This window comes from Aedes albopictus, chromosome 3 (genome assembly GCF_035046485.1).
Source record: "Aedes albopictus strain Foshan chromosome 3, AalbF5, whole genome shotgun sequence".
Taxonomy (NCBI): Eukaryota; Metazoa; Arthropoda; class Insecta; order Diptera; family Culicidae; genus Aedes; species Aedes albopictus.
The window spans coordinates 103765784-103781311 of NC_085138.1; the positions used below are offsets into that span (position 1 = coordinate 103765784).

General features: G+C 42.5%; 2 protein-coding genes across 4 annotated transcripts in view; both read right to left on the reverse strand.

Annotated features, from left to right (window-relative positions):
* LOC109409049 (uncharacterized) overlaps positions 1-15528 on the reverse strand; it is a 699030-nt gene that overhangs the window by 455638 nt on the left and 227864 nt on the right. The window lies entirely within an intron of this gene.
* Positions 6655-7360, reverse strand: LOC134289683 (venom acid phosphatase Acph-1-like). Its single transcript, XM_062855953.1, has one exon. The coding sequence runs from the start codon at positions 7332-7334 to the stop codon at positions 6756-6758; it is 579 nt and encodes a 192-aa protein (XP_062711937.1). The 5' UTR covers positions 7335-7360; the 3' UTR covers positions 6655-6755.

A 15528-nucleotide genomic window follows, 5' to 3' on the forward strand; every position in this document is an offset into this window, starting at 1 on the left:
CTTCTATCTCTTCTATCTCTTCTATCTCTTCTATCTCTTCTATCTCTTCTATCTCTTCTATCTCTTCTATCTCTTCTATCTCTTCTATCTCTTCTATCTCTTCTATCTCTTCTATCTCTTCTATCTCTTCTATATCTTCTATCTCTTCTATCTCTTCTATCTCCCTTTGTCTCTTCTACCTCTTCTATCTCTGCTATCTCTTCTATCTCTTCTATCTCTTCTATTTCTTCTATCTCTTCTATCTCTTCTATCTCTTCTATCTCTTCTATCTCTTCTATCTCTTCTATCTCTTCTATCTCTTCTATCTCTTCTATCTCTTCTATCTCCCTTTGTCTCTTCTATCTCTTCTATCTCTGCTATCTCTTCTATCTCTTCTATCTCTTCTATTTCTTCTATCTCTTCTATCTCTTCTATCTCTTCTATCTCTTCTATCTCTTCTATCTCTTCTATCTCTGCTATCTCTTCTATCTCTTCTATCTCTTCTATCTCTTCTATCTCTTCTATCTCTTCTATCTCTTCTATCTCTTCTATCTTTGCTATCACTTCAATTTTTGTTATCTCTTGTATCTCTTCAATCTCTTTTCGCTTGTATTTTTTTCCATATCTCCTACCTCTTCTGTCTCTTCTATCTCATTTATCTTTTCTATCTCTTCCATATTTCCTATCTCTTCTATTTCTTCTATCACTTCTATTTCTTCTGTTTCTTCTATCACTTATAACTCTTTTATTTATTCCATTTCGCCCATCTTTTCTATCTCTTCTTATTAATCTATCTTTTCTATCTTCTCTATATTTTCTATCTCTTCTATCTCTTCTTGTTCTTCTTTCTGGTTGTACATCCCCACTGGGACTTGGCCTGCCTCGCTTCAACTTAGTGTTCCTTGATCACTTCCACAGTTATCAACCATCCTTTGGCATTAGGGTAATTTTTTACCTAAACCGCACACTACGTCAGCAAGCTGCTGCTAACGTGATGCAAAAAGAAAGTTAATGCAAGGGCTTTCTTCCATTGCATGAATTTGTATATTGTGAGTCAAGTACTGTTCCGAACGACGAAAACTCAGCACTCCGGTGCGACAGGGTCACTTGATCCACGCACCGCAAACAGTAGCAGCGAATGAGCCAATACATTGTTTTTGACAGCGAATTGAATTAACCTGCCTACATATATAACTATACACAAAGAACACGTTGAAAGCTAATACGTTGAATAAAACTATTTTGTTGAATTAGTTATCCTAGTTAAAATTGTTCGACAGTTTCCAAAACACATTCAGGACAAGAAATGTAAAAACACAAAACAAAAATGAACTTAAACATAATTAAAATCGAATACATTTACAGCTATAAAGCTGACTCATGCATATGCAAAAACGGGTCATGCTATAAGAAGTCCGAACACCCAACAAGTACAATGATACACTATGCCCAGTGTTTTAAGAAAATTTTCCTGACCGGAACGGGAATTGAACCCGTCGTCTCCGGATTGGCGATCCACAGCCTACACCACTAGACTAACTGGAGACCCCTATCTCTTCTATTTATTATATCTCTTCTATCCCCAAGTAACAATGAATGCTGAACAGTGAGAGCATTTGCTGAACAATGGCTGGTTAATGGTGTCAATGGCTGGACACAATGACAGCTGAATATTGATATGTAGAATGGCATGTTTAATACATAGATGGCTGAATATCAAGTTGGATAGGATGTATAGATGGATTATTCATCTGAATAACCAGCTTTGAAACATGCTTTGCAGAATTAATCATCTGATGTTCAACCTTTAATCAAATATTTTTTGACAGCTGACCCAAGCATGTTTCCGTGAAGTCCACATCGCTTCTTCAGCCGCAATACAAACTTAGTTTAACTAATGTTCTTGACTATTCAGATACAACAAGTAATGCTCTTGTTTTCGAGGATATGTATACAGTTGTGTGTGGTGTAGGTGCCAAGGTGAGTAACTATTAATCAGGAGGTCAGAGTTCCATTCCTAGTTATCCCTCAGAATAATTAATACATTTCTAAACACCTCTTCTGGAAATAGACGCAGCTAATGGTAAAAATAGGCTCACGAAAGTGCTTTTATTTTATTGTTACGCAAATAATTTATTTAATTGATAACTGATTAAGCCTTAAATCAGCCTTCCAATGAACCTCAAGTCAGCAAAAGATTGAATGAAATCACCATAATCAGATGTTTAGGAGCTGAATAAAGTATTGTACCTCTTGTGCTCAGCTTTTCTTCAAATGCGGGCTGATTTAATATAGTTGGAGAAACGTTTGTACAGCATCAAATTGTTACTTGGGTCTCTTCTATCTCTTCTATCTTTTCTATCTCTCCTATCTATTTTATCTCTTCTATTTCTTCAATTATTTGTATCTTTTCAATCCCTTCTATTCTCTCTATCTGTTCCCGAGAGGGAGACCAGGTTTTTAGAGCGGGTCAAGTTTTTTGTAGCAACGCTTAAACTGAAATTTATTAACAAAATTCAATAAACATAATTCACAACACAGACTAAAATTACTAACAACTTACAATTAAATGGTTTCCTTGCCACGACTTCTTTTCTCAATTCTCTGGTTGGACTATAATTGGGGCCGTTACCCTAATCGGTATGTTGCGCGGATGGATATAACCCACTGGCACGGCAGCTTTCCTGGTTATTTTCCCCTGTTTCGGGGCATACCAAGCACCGGTATTTGCACAGCTAGTGGGAGAAATCCAGGTAAGTATTTGCTAAGTTTCACTAATAATTTACCTTTTTTCTCTACAGGTTTCAACTTACGGACTTTGTATATCAGTTTACACCGCACTACCACAACTTACGGAAGCACCAATTAGTGTAATTTGGTTACCGAAATAAATTTTAAATAACTTCAATAACTCTAAACTGATTTTCTTTTCCTACTTTTACGATGGCGAAATTCCGTTGTTTTTATCGAATTCTACTCGCACCTCATTCATCTACTTTCACCTCTTATTTCACCTACCACTACTACCGCGCGAGAACTGTCATGCTGCAGTTATGTTGTGGCTAGACGGGTTCATATTTTAGACCGGTTCAAAATGTGCGGCGTCACAACACTATCTCTTATATCTTTACAATCTCTTCTATCTCTTAATCGGTTCTATTTCTTCTATCCCTTTTTTTTCTCTACTAACTTTTTTATACCTTCTGTCTCTTTTATGTCTACTATTTGTTCTGTTCCTTCTATCTCTTCTTGTATTCTATCTTTTCTATGTCCTCTATATCTAATGTATCGTTTTTTCTTTTATCTTTTCTATCTCTCCTGTTTTTTTATATCTCTTCTATCACTTATATCTCTTCTATTTCTTCTATCTACTTTATCTCTATTTCTTCAATATTTGTATCTTTTCTATCCCTTCTATTCTCTCTATCTCTTAAATCTCTTTATCAGTTCTATTTCTACTATCTCGTCTCTCTCTTTTTGTCTCTTCTTTTTTATCTCTTCTATCAACTCTATCATATTCTAACTTTTATCTATCCTCTAATTACTAATCTCTAATTTTTATCTGTTTTATTCTGTTTCATATCTTTCATTAACTACCTTTTAATCCTAAGTTTATCAAACACCGTAAGTAAAAAAAAATAAAAATCGAAAGCTGCTAAATTTTAATTTAACTACCATAAAAACTTGTTTTTTTTTTTTTTTTTTCTTCTAAACCATAGGGGGATAATCTGCTCAACAGACACCCTAACAGAAGGTTAGGGTAGTGTAGGTCTGACAGGCCGTCTTCTACAACAAAAGTAAAATCCAGGACTACTCTCTCCTCGTACCCACTAAACCATTCCTATGGTCGCCAAACCCTACGTCTCTCCGGAACCACCAAGAAGGTATTGCTTCAGAGAGGGGCTAGTGCACATCGCACCCACAAGGTTAGCTGCGTAGCCTGCAGCAACGAACATCGATGACTCGCTTTGGAGAGTCCATCACGGTAGCATGCTGGCGCTTAGCCAGTTTCCCGAGTGGTCCTCGCCACTCCCTTTGTCCTCGGAAGGCGGGCAGAGTCAACCCCGCCCGCGCCCTACTGCTGAGCGGACATCAAGAACTGATGCCCACATGCAACCCGATCTGACCTGCCCGCAAAGGAAGGGTATCACTACCCTTCAGGCCCTATCAGATGCATCCGTAGGTTGCTGACGGCAGGGTCTCCACCTCCCCGACCCTTGCCGGGACCCCTTTCCAACCGCGGGCTTGGATCCAACCCAGTAGACCGACGCCACGACAGCACCGCTACCGGGACTTCCTCTCCGCGGCCACTTAATCGTTGTAAGGGTCGGTCTCGACCGCAGGGCACCGGTATGACCTACGAAGCCGACTCCGAACCCCTGGACCACCTCTTGTACTGCATCTGGACTAGCCATTCTCCGAGTCCACGCGCCACCTCCTCTGTAGCTCCCAGACGATGTGGGTAATAGCCGTTGAAACGGCGTTCCAGCCAAACTCATCCCTACACATCCTCTGGACCAAGTTGTCCGGAGTTGTGTCCTCCCCGCATGTGGCAAGCATGCGGTCACGCATTGTGCGAAAACGCGGGCACACGAACAAAACGTGTTCCGCCGTTTCCTCTGAACCATTGCACACTGGGCATTCGGGAGAATCCGCATGCCCGAAACGGTGTAGATACTGTCGGAAGCAACCATGACCTGTAAGGACCTGTGTCAGGTGGAATGTGACTTCCCCATGGCGCCTATTAATCCAACTATCTACCCTCGGTATCAACCTATAGGTCCACCTTCCTTTGGTGGAACTGTCCCACGCGCGCTGCCATTTGACCATAGAGGCCATTCTGACAGTCCTGCGTATGCCTCTTGTGCCGCACATTTCGAAGCACTCCATGTCCTCACTGATAAGAATGCTGATAGGCACCATACCAGTAATGACGCAGAGAGCGTCGTGTGACACGGTGCGGTACGCGCTCGCAACCCTCAGGCACATAAGCCTGTAAGTACTTTCCAGCTTCCGTCGGTAGCATTTAGTACTTAGCGCGGTGCCCCACGCCGGGCCGCCATACCTAAGTATGGATGTAGCAACACTAGCCAGAAGCTTGCGCTTACTGGCGTACACCGCAGAGCTATTGGACATCATCCGGGACAGTGCCGCAATAGCTGTGGAGGCTCTTTTACAGGCATAATCGACGTGGCTACCGAAGGTAAGCTTATCGTCGATCATCACGCCCAAGTGTTTGACGGAGCGCTTTGACAGGATAGTACAGTCTCCTACACTGATCTCCGTCTGCTGCTCCGACTTCAGGTTGTTAACAACCGTCACCTCTGTCTTGTGGTGAGCCAGCTCCAGTTTCCTGGACCGCATCCACGCCTCCACAACCTTAATCGAGTGGTTGGTAGTCAACTTTACCTCCTCGATCGTTTCACCGTAGACTTCGAGCGTAATGTCGTCGGCAAATCCGACAATCACCACTCCCACTGGATACTCTAACCTCAACACCTCGTCGTACATGACATTCCATAACACCGGACCCAGGATGGAACCTTGCGGGACTCCTGAGGTTATGTGAAAGCACTTCCGACCCACCTCCGTGTCGTAGACTAGTACACGATTCTGAAAGTAACTTCCGAGAATCTTGTACAGGTACTCCGGTATCCCCAGACGCAAGAGCGCATCGGCAATAGCAGACCAGCTGGCGCTATTAAACGCATTCCTTACATCCAGAGTCACTACCGCGCAAAAGCGAATTCCCCTCCTCTTAGGCTCGAGTGCTTTCTCGGCGGTTTTTGTAACCGACAAGATAGCGTCTACGGTGGACCTCCCCTTCCGGAAGCCGTACTGGTTACTCGAAAGACCATTTTCGCCCTCGGTGAACCGCAACATTCTATTGAGGATGATCTTTTCGAGCACCTTCCCCGCCGTGTCAATCAAGCATATTGGTCTATATGCCGACGGGTCTCCGGGTGGTTTCCCCGCCTTTGGCAATAGTACCAGGCTCTGCCTCTTCCAAGCTTCTGGGAAAACTCCCTCGTCCAGGCATTTCTGCATAGCAGACCTGAACATCTCGGGAGCCTCTGCAATAGCTACTTTTAAGGCCAAGTTCGGAACTCCGTCCGGACCTGGGGCCTTACCTACGCTAAGGGACTTAGCTATCCCCGCAAGTTCCACATCGGTGACCCTTTCCTCATCGCCAGCCCCAGTCCCCGGCTGTCCTACGAAAGGAGGCCAAGGACTAGGATCATGACGCGGAAAAAGTCCTCCAATGATCCCCTCCAACATCTCTGGAGATTGCTCTGTAGGAGCCATCACACCTCTCGTCTTGGCCATAACGATCCTGTAGGCGTCACCCCACGGGTTCGTATTGGCACTCTGACAGAGACCCTCAAAGCAGGCCTTTTTGCTTGCTCTTATCTCGGTCTTAAGCGCGGCTTTTGCAGCGGCGAACACCACCCGCCGTTCGTTTCGCTCTTCCTCTGATCGTGCTCGCTGCATCCGCCGCCTAGCCCGTAGGCAGGCGCGGCGCAGGTCCGCAATCGCGTCGGTCCACCAGTAAGCCGGTGGCCTCCCATTTCTAGGGTGGACTCTCCTAGGCATGGTCGCATCACACGCACGTTTTTTTTTTTTTTTTTTTTTTTTTTTTTTTTTTTTTTTTTTTTTTTTTTTTTTTTTAACCTTAAAAATCTCATAATCTTAAAAACATTAAAATCACATTTCACACTAGAGCCTATTGTATCTTAAATACTTATCAGCTAACCTAACCCTACCCTCTATAAGATTCAAGGCCCACTGGGAGGTGGCTCTTCGAACCCGGCGGAATGGGCCTTACAGAGCACGGCCATATCGGTCGGCACATGACTGTCCAGTAGCTTTTTCAGTTTCTCCACCGGGCAGTACTTACTGCAGCCGGGAATCTCCAAGCTAATCGGCAGTTCTCCGACGTTCTTCTGGTAGACTCTCACCGAGTACTCGGCTGTCCGCCGGTTCTTGTACAGTTCGAACAGTGCCATGATGGCGTAGCCCGGCACTTGCTCCTTCCACACATTGAAGGCCGAAAGGATGTTGACCACCGTAGAATCGTGCCCGGCGTAGAGGAACATTTTCTTGTTCTTCGCCGGGGTTACTTCGGAAGCCATCACGGCTTCCCACTCGGAAATGGTCTTCTTTAGGAATGGGCCACCTTTGAGCCTTTTTAGCTCGTCGTTGTAGACGTTTAGCACGTAGCCGAAGGTGGTCAGTGGAAGCAGTTTGTCCGGGTAGTAGTCTTTGGTCCACTCTGGTAAGGCCAGTCCGAATTCGTCCTCTGCTTTTAGAGTGCTGTATAGCGATTGGACATCGTCCGGAGTTCTGATGTCCATTCCGGTTATGATGGTGAGATTATCAAAAACTTGTTTGAGATGATCAATGTATAAGATGCTATGGGGACAGTGAACTTCAACATCGATTGTATCCGTTCATTGATTTTGTTACATACGCTGTTTGGTGAAGTTGAGCCTGGAGCAGATAGCGTCTGTTCCGTGGAGTATGCGTTTCTTATACGGTTTTCTCATGGAAAAACTGTCAAAATGTTGTGACGCATACGCAACCCTATCCATTTTGCGGGCACTTTACGCTTACTGTTATCTCCATTTATTTTTAAGTTCTACTCAATAAAGTTTAAGAAAAACCCTGAAGCCAGTCCTGTTTCTTCTATTCCAGTCCATTCGTTGCGAACCGAATACTACAGATAGCCAGCAGGCACTTTCCCATCATCCAGCTTCCAACAACAGTTGACTTCCAAGTTCACAGCTCTGCCACCTCCCATCTCAATCCATCGCATCGATAGAAAATCTGATCCCGGACCCGTGGGAGAAATACTAAAGGCATCATCACAATTGGCTAAAATTGGTATTCATTATTATTTCATAATACAATCTTTTATCTCTCCTCGGTCTACCACGTCGCCGTCGCCACCACACCGTTTGGTTCCATTGTCGTCACCGTTGGATGTTCTGTGTTCTTCGAACAGGCAGTGTTAGAAACAACGAATGGTGGTGAAACCGTTCTGTATAGATGGGCTTTGGGAGTGGATAATGATCCCTCCCGGTGGAAAATTGAATGCTATCATCGGTAGCAAATTTGATGCTATTTTCTAATGAAGGGGTGAGTGTTTTCCATGTTTTGGGGGCGTAGATGTATCCACTGATTCATTTATTCAACAGTATGTAACGGTGGGTTCATCATTTCATTCGAGATAATTTTGCAACTTGGAACCAGGGAAATAGAATTGTTTCCAATTTCGTGAGAATAACTTTATATTACATTTTTGGTTGTATGGTATCTTTACGCTAGTGCCGAGCACCACTCTGTTCAATCCATTCCAGCTAAGCTCTACTAACAAATTGAGGTACAGAGTATATTATGATAGAGTATGAGCTAAAGCAACTGAATTTTCCGTTTTGATTGGCACGTGATGAATATGGAAAAAGCGATTGATGAATATACATATTTCGTATTGAACCATGATCGCGAACGGAATAGCGCGGAGCATGTTTTTGGCATCAACCGACGCCTTGTTAATTGAGTGGCCTTGCCACCATGGCCGGATACATCATCATCCATCGTGTGTTTGCGCGTTGATTGAGTAATGGGAAGACGTCATCATCACTATGGCAATACATTGACCATTGCCATTGAAGAAGTGAATGATTTGAGTGAGAAGAACACGATTTGGCGATGTTTCACTTCATTAGTGCCTGTGTTACTTGTGTTATTGCCAGACTGGGGAATTCTATTTGACTTTTCCGGCTCTTGTTTCAAAGCTGGACACATAGTTGAAAAAAACCCAGATTAATCCACCTAGTGGTGATAGTGCCTTTCTCGTCGAATATGTTCTCAACATTTTTTCCGGCCATAAGCCGAAGTGTTCCTGAATCCTGAGAATACTCTAGAACGGGAATAAATCTCATTTTCTTCTTTTGTCACTGTGCTCGTTGACTCGTCAATGGTGGTCCATGGGTGGAGTTGATAAATCGACAATGATTTTTCATAAGGGCCCAACTGACTTGGTCGGTTTCTCTTCGTCGACTCTCTCTTTCGCTAATACTTGACCAAAACAAACCAAATCATTATTCTTTTTGTTTCTATAGCAAGATGTAGTCGTCTCCTTCGCATTTCAACTAAACAAAGTTGGGAAAACTCAATGCACAGTCTGCAATAACACAAAGAGAGGATCGATGAAGAGAAACCGAAAATGTCAGTTAGGCCCAAATGAAAAATCAGTGTCGAAATAATGAATGTATTTATCTAATAAAATTCTTAAAAAAATTAGCAAAACCGCTTAACTCATCGGTTTTGATAAAAAAAACTTCTGGAAGACTCTAATTTCACTTTAAAATTGAGAAATTTATTGGTTTATTTATTTGTGCCCTTCTTCAAAATGTTGAATTCCAACCAAAATTTCCAAGGGGGGGACCCCTCTGGACTTAAGAGAAAATCGAAATTTGTGTCAGCCTTATTCAGAAAAGCAAGAATTTTATCAAAGCCATAATTGAATTTGGAAACTTATTGATGGCTCATATTCCGACGCTATGTTAAACGTATAGGCCGAGCTCTCAGTTGACTGCTTGACCACCTTCACTAGCACTGGATGCCGATCATTATCGAGACATTTCGGCAATTTTTTTTCTGCGCACTTTAGCCTATATTTTATTATCATTAGTTATAAGATTCATGTCAAATTTGACAAAAAAAAGTGCAAACAAGCGAAATTTCCCATATTAAAACCCATTCAAATTTCAACCGTGTTACAGAGCGCGTGGGCTCAACCAGTTGCATCTAAATTGTTCGCAGTAATTTTAGACGCAAAAGAGGATTGGTGCTATAAAATATAAATATTTCCATACAACGTTGATCCTCAGGAATCTAAAATGGTGTAATTTGACAAGATCGCTTAAATTTTTATCAAGATTTTGTTCTTTTACACATATTAATCGCTTGCATATCGATTTTGTTCACCTGCGTAATTCCAGCAATGGATCCAATCCTGATTCTGCAACACTGCCGGTAATCTTAAGTGTGGTCAGAGACTATTTTCTTGCTGCCCGTTTATCTGGTTCTCAAACATTTTTGATGATTTGATGTTTCGCATGCATGGGTTTGGTTTAGTTTTTTGATTGGTCACTTCCGACGGGACACCTGGAACCGGTTCCGAAACACAACCGGTTTAAATACGGTACGAAACTGTTTTCCTGCTTACCGTTCATCTGGTTATCGAAAAAGCCGCTCTTCGATGTGTCACATGCCTGAGTTTGGTTCACCTTTTTAATTGGCCACTTCCGGCAGGAAATCCGGAACCGATTCCGGAATACAATTAGTTCAGATATGGTCTGAAACTATTTTCTTGCTTACCGTTCATCTGGTTATCGAAAAAACTGCTCTTTGATGTGTCGCATGCATGGGTTTTGTTCACTTTTTTAATTGACCACTTCCAGCGGGACAGCTGGAACCGGTTCCGGAACACAACCGGTTCAGATATATGTAGTCTGAAACTATTTTCCTGCTTACGGTTCATCTGATTATCGAAAAAGCCGCTTTTTGATGTGTCGCATGCCTAGGTTTGGTACACTTTTTTAATTGGCCACTTCCGGCAGGACATCCGGAACCGGTTCCGGAACACAACTGGATCAAACATGGTCTGAAACTATATTCCCGCTTACCATTCAACTGGTTATCGAAAAAGCCGCTATTTGACGTGTCGCATGCATGGGTTATGTTCACTTTCTTATTTGGCCACTTCCGGCGGGACACCCGGAACCGGTTCCGGAACACTACCGGTTCAAACATGATTTGAAACTATTTTCTTGCTTACCGTTCATCTGGTCATCGAAAAAGCCGCTCTTTGATGTGTCGCATGCCTGGGTTTGGTTAACTTTTTTAATTGGCCACTTCCGACAGGACATCCGGAACCGGTTCCGGAACACTACCGGTTCAAACATGGTCTGAAACTATTTTCCTGCTTACCATTCAACTGGTTATCGAAAAAGCCGCTATTTGACGTGTCGCATGCATGGGTTATGTTCACTTTCTTATTTGGCCACTTCCGGTGGGACACCCGGAACCGGTTCCGGAATACTACCGGTTCAGATATAGTCAGAGACTCTTTTCCTACTTCCCGTTCATCAGATAATAGAAAATGCCGTGGTTTGAGAGGTCGCATGCATGGGTTTGTTGCACTTTCATATCTGGCCCCTTCCTGGGGTACCGGTCCGGAACACCTAAATGGCCATAACTCCGGAACGGCTATACCGATCTGAACCATTTTCAATAGGAAACAATGGGACAATGTACCCCGTCGAATGGACCATCGGTCGTTGAAATCGGTTCATATTTACTATCTAAAAATGAGGTGACCTTTTTGTACACATACACACACACACACATACATACACACACACACACATACATACACACAGACATCATCTCAACTCGTCGAGCTGAGTCGATTGGTATATAACACTTGACCCCTCCGGGGGCTCTATCAAATTTTCGTTTTTGGAGTGAACATATAGCCTTTCGGTACACCTTGCTGTACGAGAAAGGCAAAAATGTTCTTAATTATTTCGTATCCATTCAATTCCAGTTTCAGTAACATTAAACTTCAGTCATTTCGGTAGATAATAAGAGAAACCCCAACCAGAGCAACCCGATGTAACTTATCGACCCGATGTCTTTTATGATAAAATTAGATCATCCAAGAGTTACGCAAACTTATGTAGAACATGTGTGCTGTTCGGAAAACGAAGCAATTTTTTTATAACTTTTGTTTAAGTAATAACATCCTAGGTAATAACAATATAAATGACCATTTGATAAAGGTTGTGTAATTCGCGTAATTCAGATCACATTGCCTCTGCCCAGCAAATCCTCTTGCAGGCTGCGAGCAACCTAAGGGAAGATCGGGTAACCAACCCCGGTAGGTCGTATAGGCTGAAAGAAAAGAGGGAGGAGGATTTGCATCTGCAAACTTGAGCGTCTGTTCTCCAGGAAGAGTGACCCACAACAGCGACTGATCCCCATGTTAGAGGCGGCTGATCGACGTTCGTGTGTCAGGGAAGGACTCTAAGCTCAACTGTGTACTAAAGAGTGTATCGGAAATTAACTATATATGTTCAAAACATCTAAAAAGTAATTTATTCAAGTTATAAATAATTTTATTTTTGGAGGTACTATATAAATCCTCAAAAAAAGGAATGGCACTTTTGCTTTTGTAAAAATAATTATTTTACATGGACATCAATCTCAAAGTTTAAACGCATGATCGTGAAATTTTGGACACCTCTTAAAAATTTGAAATTGCGGAAAAAATGGAATTTTTTTTTTAATATTTTAGCGCAAATATATTCTTTCCCAGATTGCTCATAATATGGGTAAAAAGTTATTTTCAAGAAAAAATTTGACTCCATTTCAGCGCAATTCTTAAAAATGAAAAAAGGTCATTTTTCAGGGATCCCATTTTTTGATGCTTATTCAAAGCACGATCACGCAAATAATAAAAAATACATCCAATTGATAATTCAATTCTTTTTAATTGGAAATGTTTTTAAACTTAACGACGAGGTATCTTTAGTAGAGAACGGAATTGTATAACCTTTGAAGATATTTAAAACAGGCTGTCAAAGTTCGACAAAAAATAAGTGTTTTTTTTTTTAGGATAGGCCAAGTTTTTAAATGTTGAGGGTTTTTCGATCATAAATATTTTTTTTTAAGTTGGTGTTCGGTGATATGTTATGTGTATCAGGTATCAGAAGGCCGGCTCCAGAGGCACGTTATCCTCCATTTGGGACATTTGTGCCATCGCCAAAATAACAGCCTATTTCATCATCTACCTGAGGGAAAAGGAAGGAAAAAGGATTTGGATGGGGATAGGGGCAGGTAGGGAAATAGGAAAAATACCCTGGAAGAGGGTACTAACGCACAAGCGTACCACAATGGGTTCAAACAGCGCCCTGAAAAGGGCACTGTAATAACGCATAAAGCGAAAGAGAGCCTATAGCTCTTTACCACAGCGGGTTAAGAACAAAGAATATCCTGAAGATTCAGGTTTCTGAAGTCAGTTTCACTTAATAAGTGTTTACCGAATACTCGGAAACGCAGTTGCGCGAAAACTGGACAGTTACATATCAAATGATACGAAGTTCCATAATCGGATTCACAGCTATCACAGGCAAATGAATCAGCTTGGTGAATATTTGCCATGTGATAGCTGAGTCGGCAGTGGCCAGTCAATGCTTTGACCAGCATGCTGCAATTATGCTTAGACAGATTAGTTAGATACTTCGCCACCCGTAGAGATGGCTCAGCACTATACAATTTGGTTTGACGACATGACTCCAAACTATTCCAATATTGTCTGTGTTGAGTGACAGCCCAGGTGTGAATCTGAAGCTTTACCCAACACTTCGATACCGGAATAGCTGGCTCAGGGCCAATGAAGTCATGTGATGCTCCAGAGCGAGCTAACTCATCAGCCAATTCATTTCCAGCGATGGAAGAATGGCCAGGCACCCATACAAGGTGAACAGCGTTTGCTGAATTCAGCTCCTCGATTTGAGTTCGACAAGCGATAACTATCTTCGACCTGGAGTTGGCCGAAGCAAGTGCTTTAATAGCAGCCTGGCTATCTGAACAGAAGTATATTACTTTGCCCATTACGTGCTGCTGAAGTGCTGAATGCACTCCGCACATAAGAGCAAAGATTTAGGCCTGAAAAACGGTGCAGTGTCTACCAAGTGAGTAAGACTGATACAGCCTTAGCTCACGAGAATAAATACCAGCACCTGCTTGACCTTCGAGAAGGGAGCCATCAGTGTAACATACGATGCCGTCTGAAATACTTCTTTCCAGATAACCAGATGTCCACTCTTCCCGAGAAGGGAATTTCGTGGAAAATGTCCTATATGGAAAATAACAAGCAATTGTAAGATCACTTGGAGCAAGAACAATTTTGTCCCAATTCACCAAAAGTGAAAACAACGAGGTGTGTGTTGATGTGCGGTTCACAGGAGTTTCCTCTAGTAAACCGAGTACCCGTAACCGGTAAGTGCAAGAAAGTGCTTCTTGTTTGAGATGAATGTGTAGTGGGGCAACGTCAAAGAGAACTTCGAGCGCTGTCGTAGGTGTTGAAGAGAACGCTCCAGACATCGCCATTAAGCAAATCCTTTGGAGATGGCCTAATTTTGATTGGACCGTTCTCACTTCGCCCTTTTGCCACCACACAAGACATCCATAAGCCAATATTGGCCGAACCACAGTTGTGTAAATCCATTTGATATACTTGGGTTTTAGACCCCAAGTTGTACCAAAAGTACGCCGGCATTGCCCGAAGGCCATACAAGCTTTCTTGATTCTGAACTCAATGTGAGGTGTCCAGGAAAGCTTGGAATCAAGAATGACTCCAACGTACTTTACCTGTTCAGTCACATCGATTTCAGAATCAAAGAGACGCAAAGGTCGAACGCCATTACGGTTTCGCCTTTCCGTGAAAAGAACAATAGATGTTTTACTCGGATTAACCGAAAGGCCATATTGGCGACACCAACCCTCAACTACCTGAAGGGCGTTTTGCATCAGGTCGGAAAGGGTGCTGATGCACATACCAACTAACAATGTTAGGTAGTCGTCGGCAAAACCATAAGTAGGAAAACCGCTATTATTGAGTTGCCTCAATAGCGTATCTGCTACGAGATTCCACAAAAGCGGTGATAAGACTCCCCCTTGGGGGCATCCACAAACACTCAATTTCCTAATCCCTGCTAGACGCAATGTCGAGAAGAGATATCGGTTTTTGAGCATTTGGTAAATCCAATTGGAAATCATTGGAGATATACCATGACTCCATGCGGCTTCCAATATGGCATCGAAAGGCACGTTGTCAAAGGCACCCTCGATATCTAAGAAAACACCCAAACAAGATTGCTTTTGAGCGAATGCTTTCTCGATATCGTAAACAACCTTGTGTAAAAGAGTCACTGTGGACTTACCAGATTGGTAGGCATGTTGGTTCACATGAAGAGGCACGTTGGCCAGATGAACATCACGGATGTGATGATCCACAATGCGTTCTAAGCATTTCAGAAGAAAAGAGGTCAAACTGATAGGTCTGAAACTCTTTGCTTCTTCATACGACGCACGACCCACTTTCGGAATAAACTTTACAGTAATATCCCTCCAGGATTTGGGAATATACCCTGTAGCAAAACTGCAAACAAGTAGTTGTTTCAAAACATGTTTGAAATAATCAAATCCCTTCTGAAGCAAAATAGGATAAACCCCATCTGCCCCAGGAGATTTGAAAGGAGCAAAGCTATTAAGTGCCCACTCAATCGATTCTATAGTTACAATACTCCGAGCCGAAGCTAAAGAATCATAACTACAAGAAAAAACATCAGGTTCATCCGAAGATGTAATATCCACACAACCAGGGAAGTGTGTGCTGAATAAGCATTCCAGAACTTCCTCATCAGAGGAAGTTAGATCGCCATTTGGCAAACGAAGTTCGTTCACCCGGAAATC

Excerpts from the sequence above, each read along its gene's own strand:
- LOC134289683 (XM_062855953.1), bottom strand. The coding sequence starts at position 7,334 with ATGGACATCAGAACTCCGGACGATGTCCAATCGCTATACAGCACTCTA.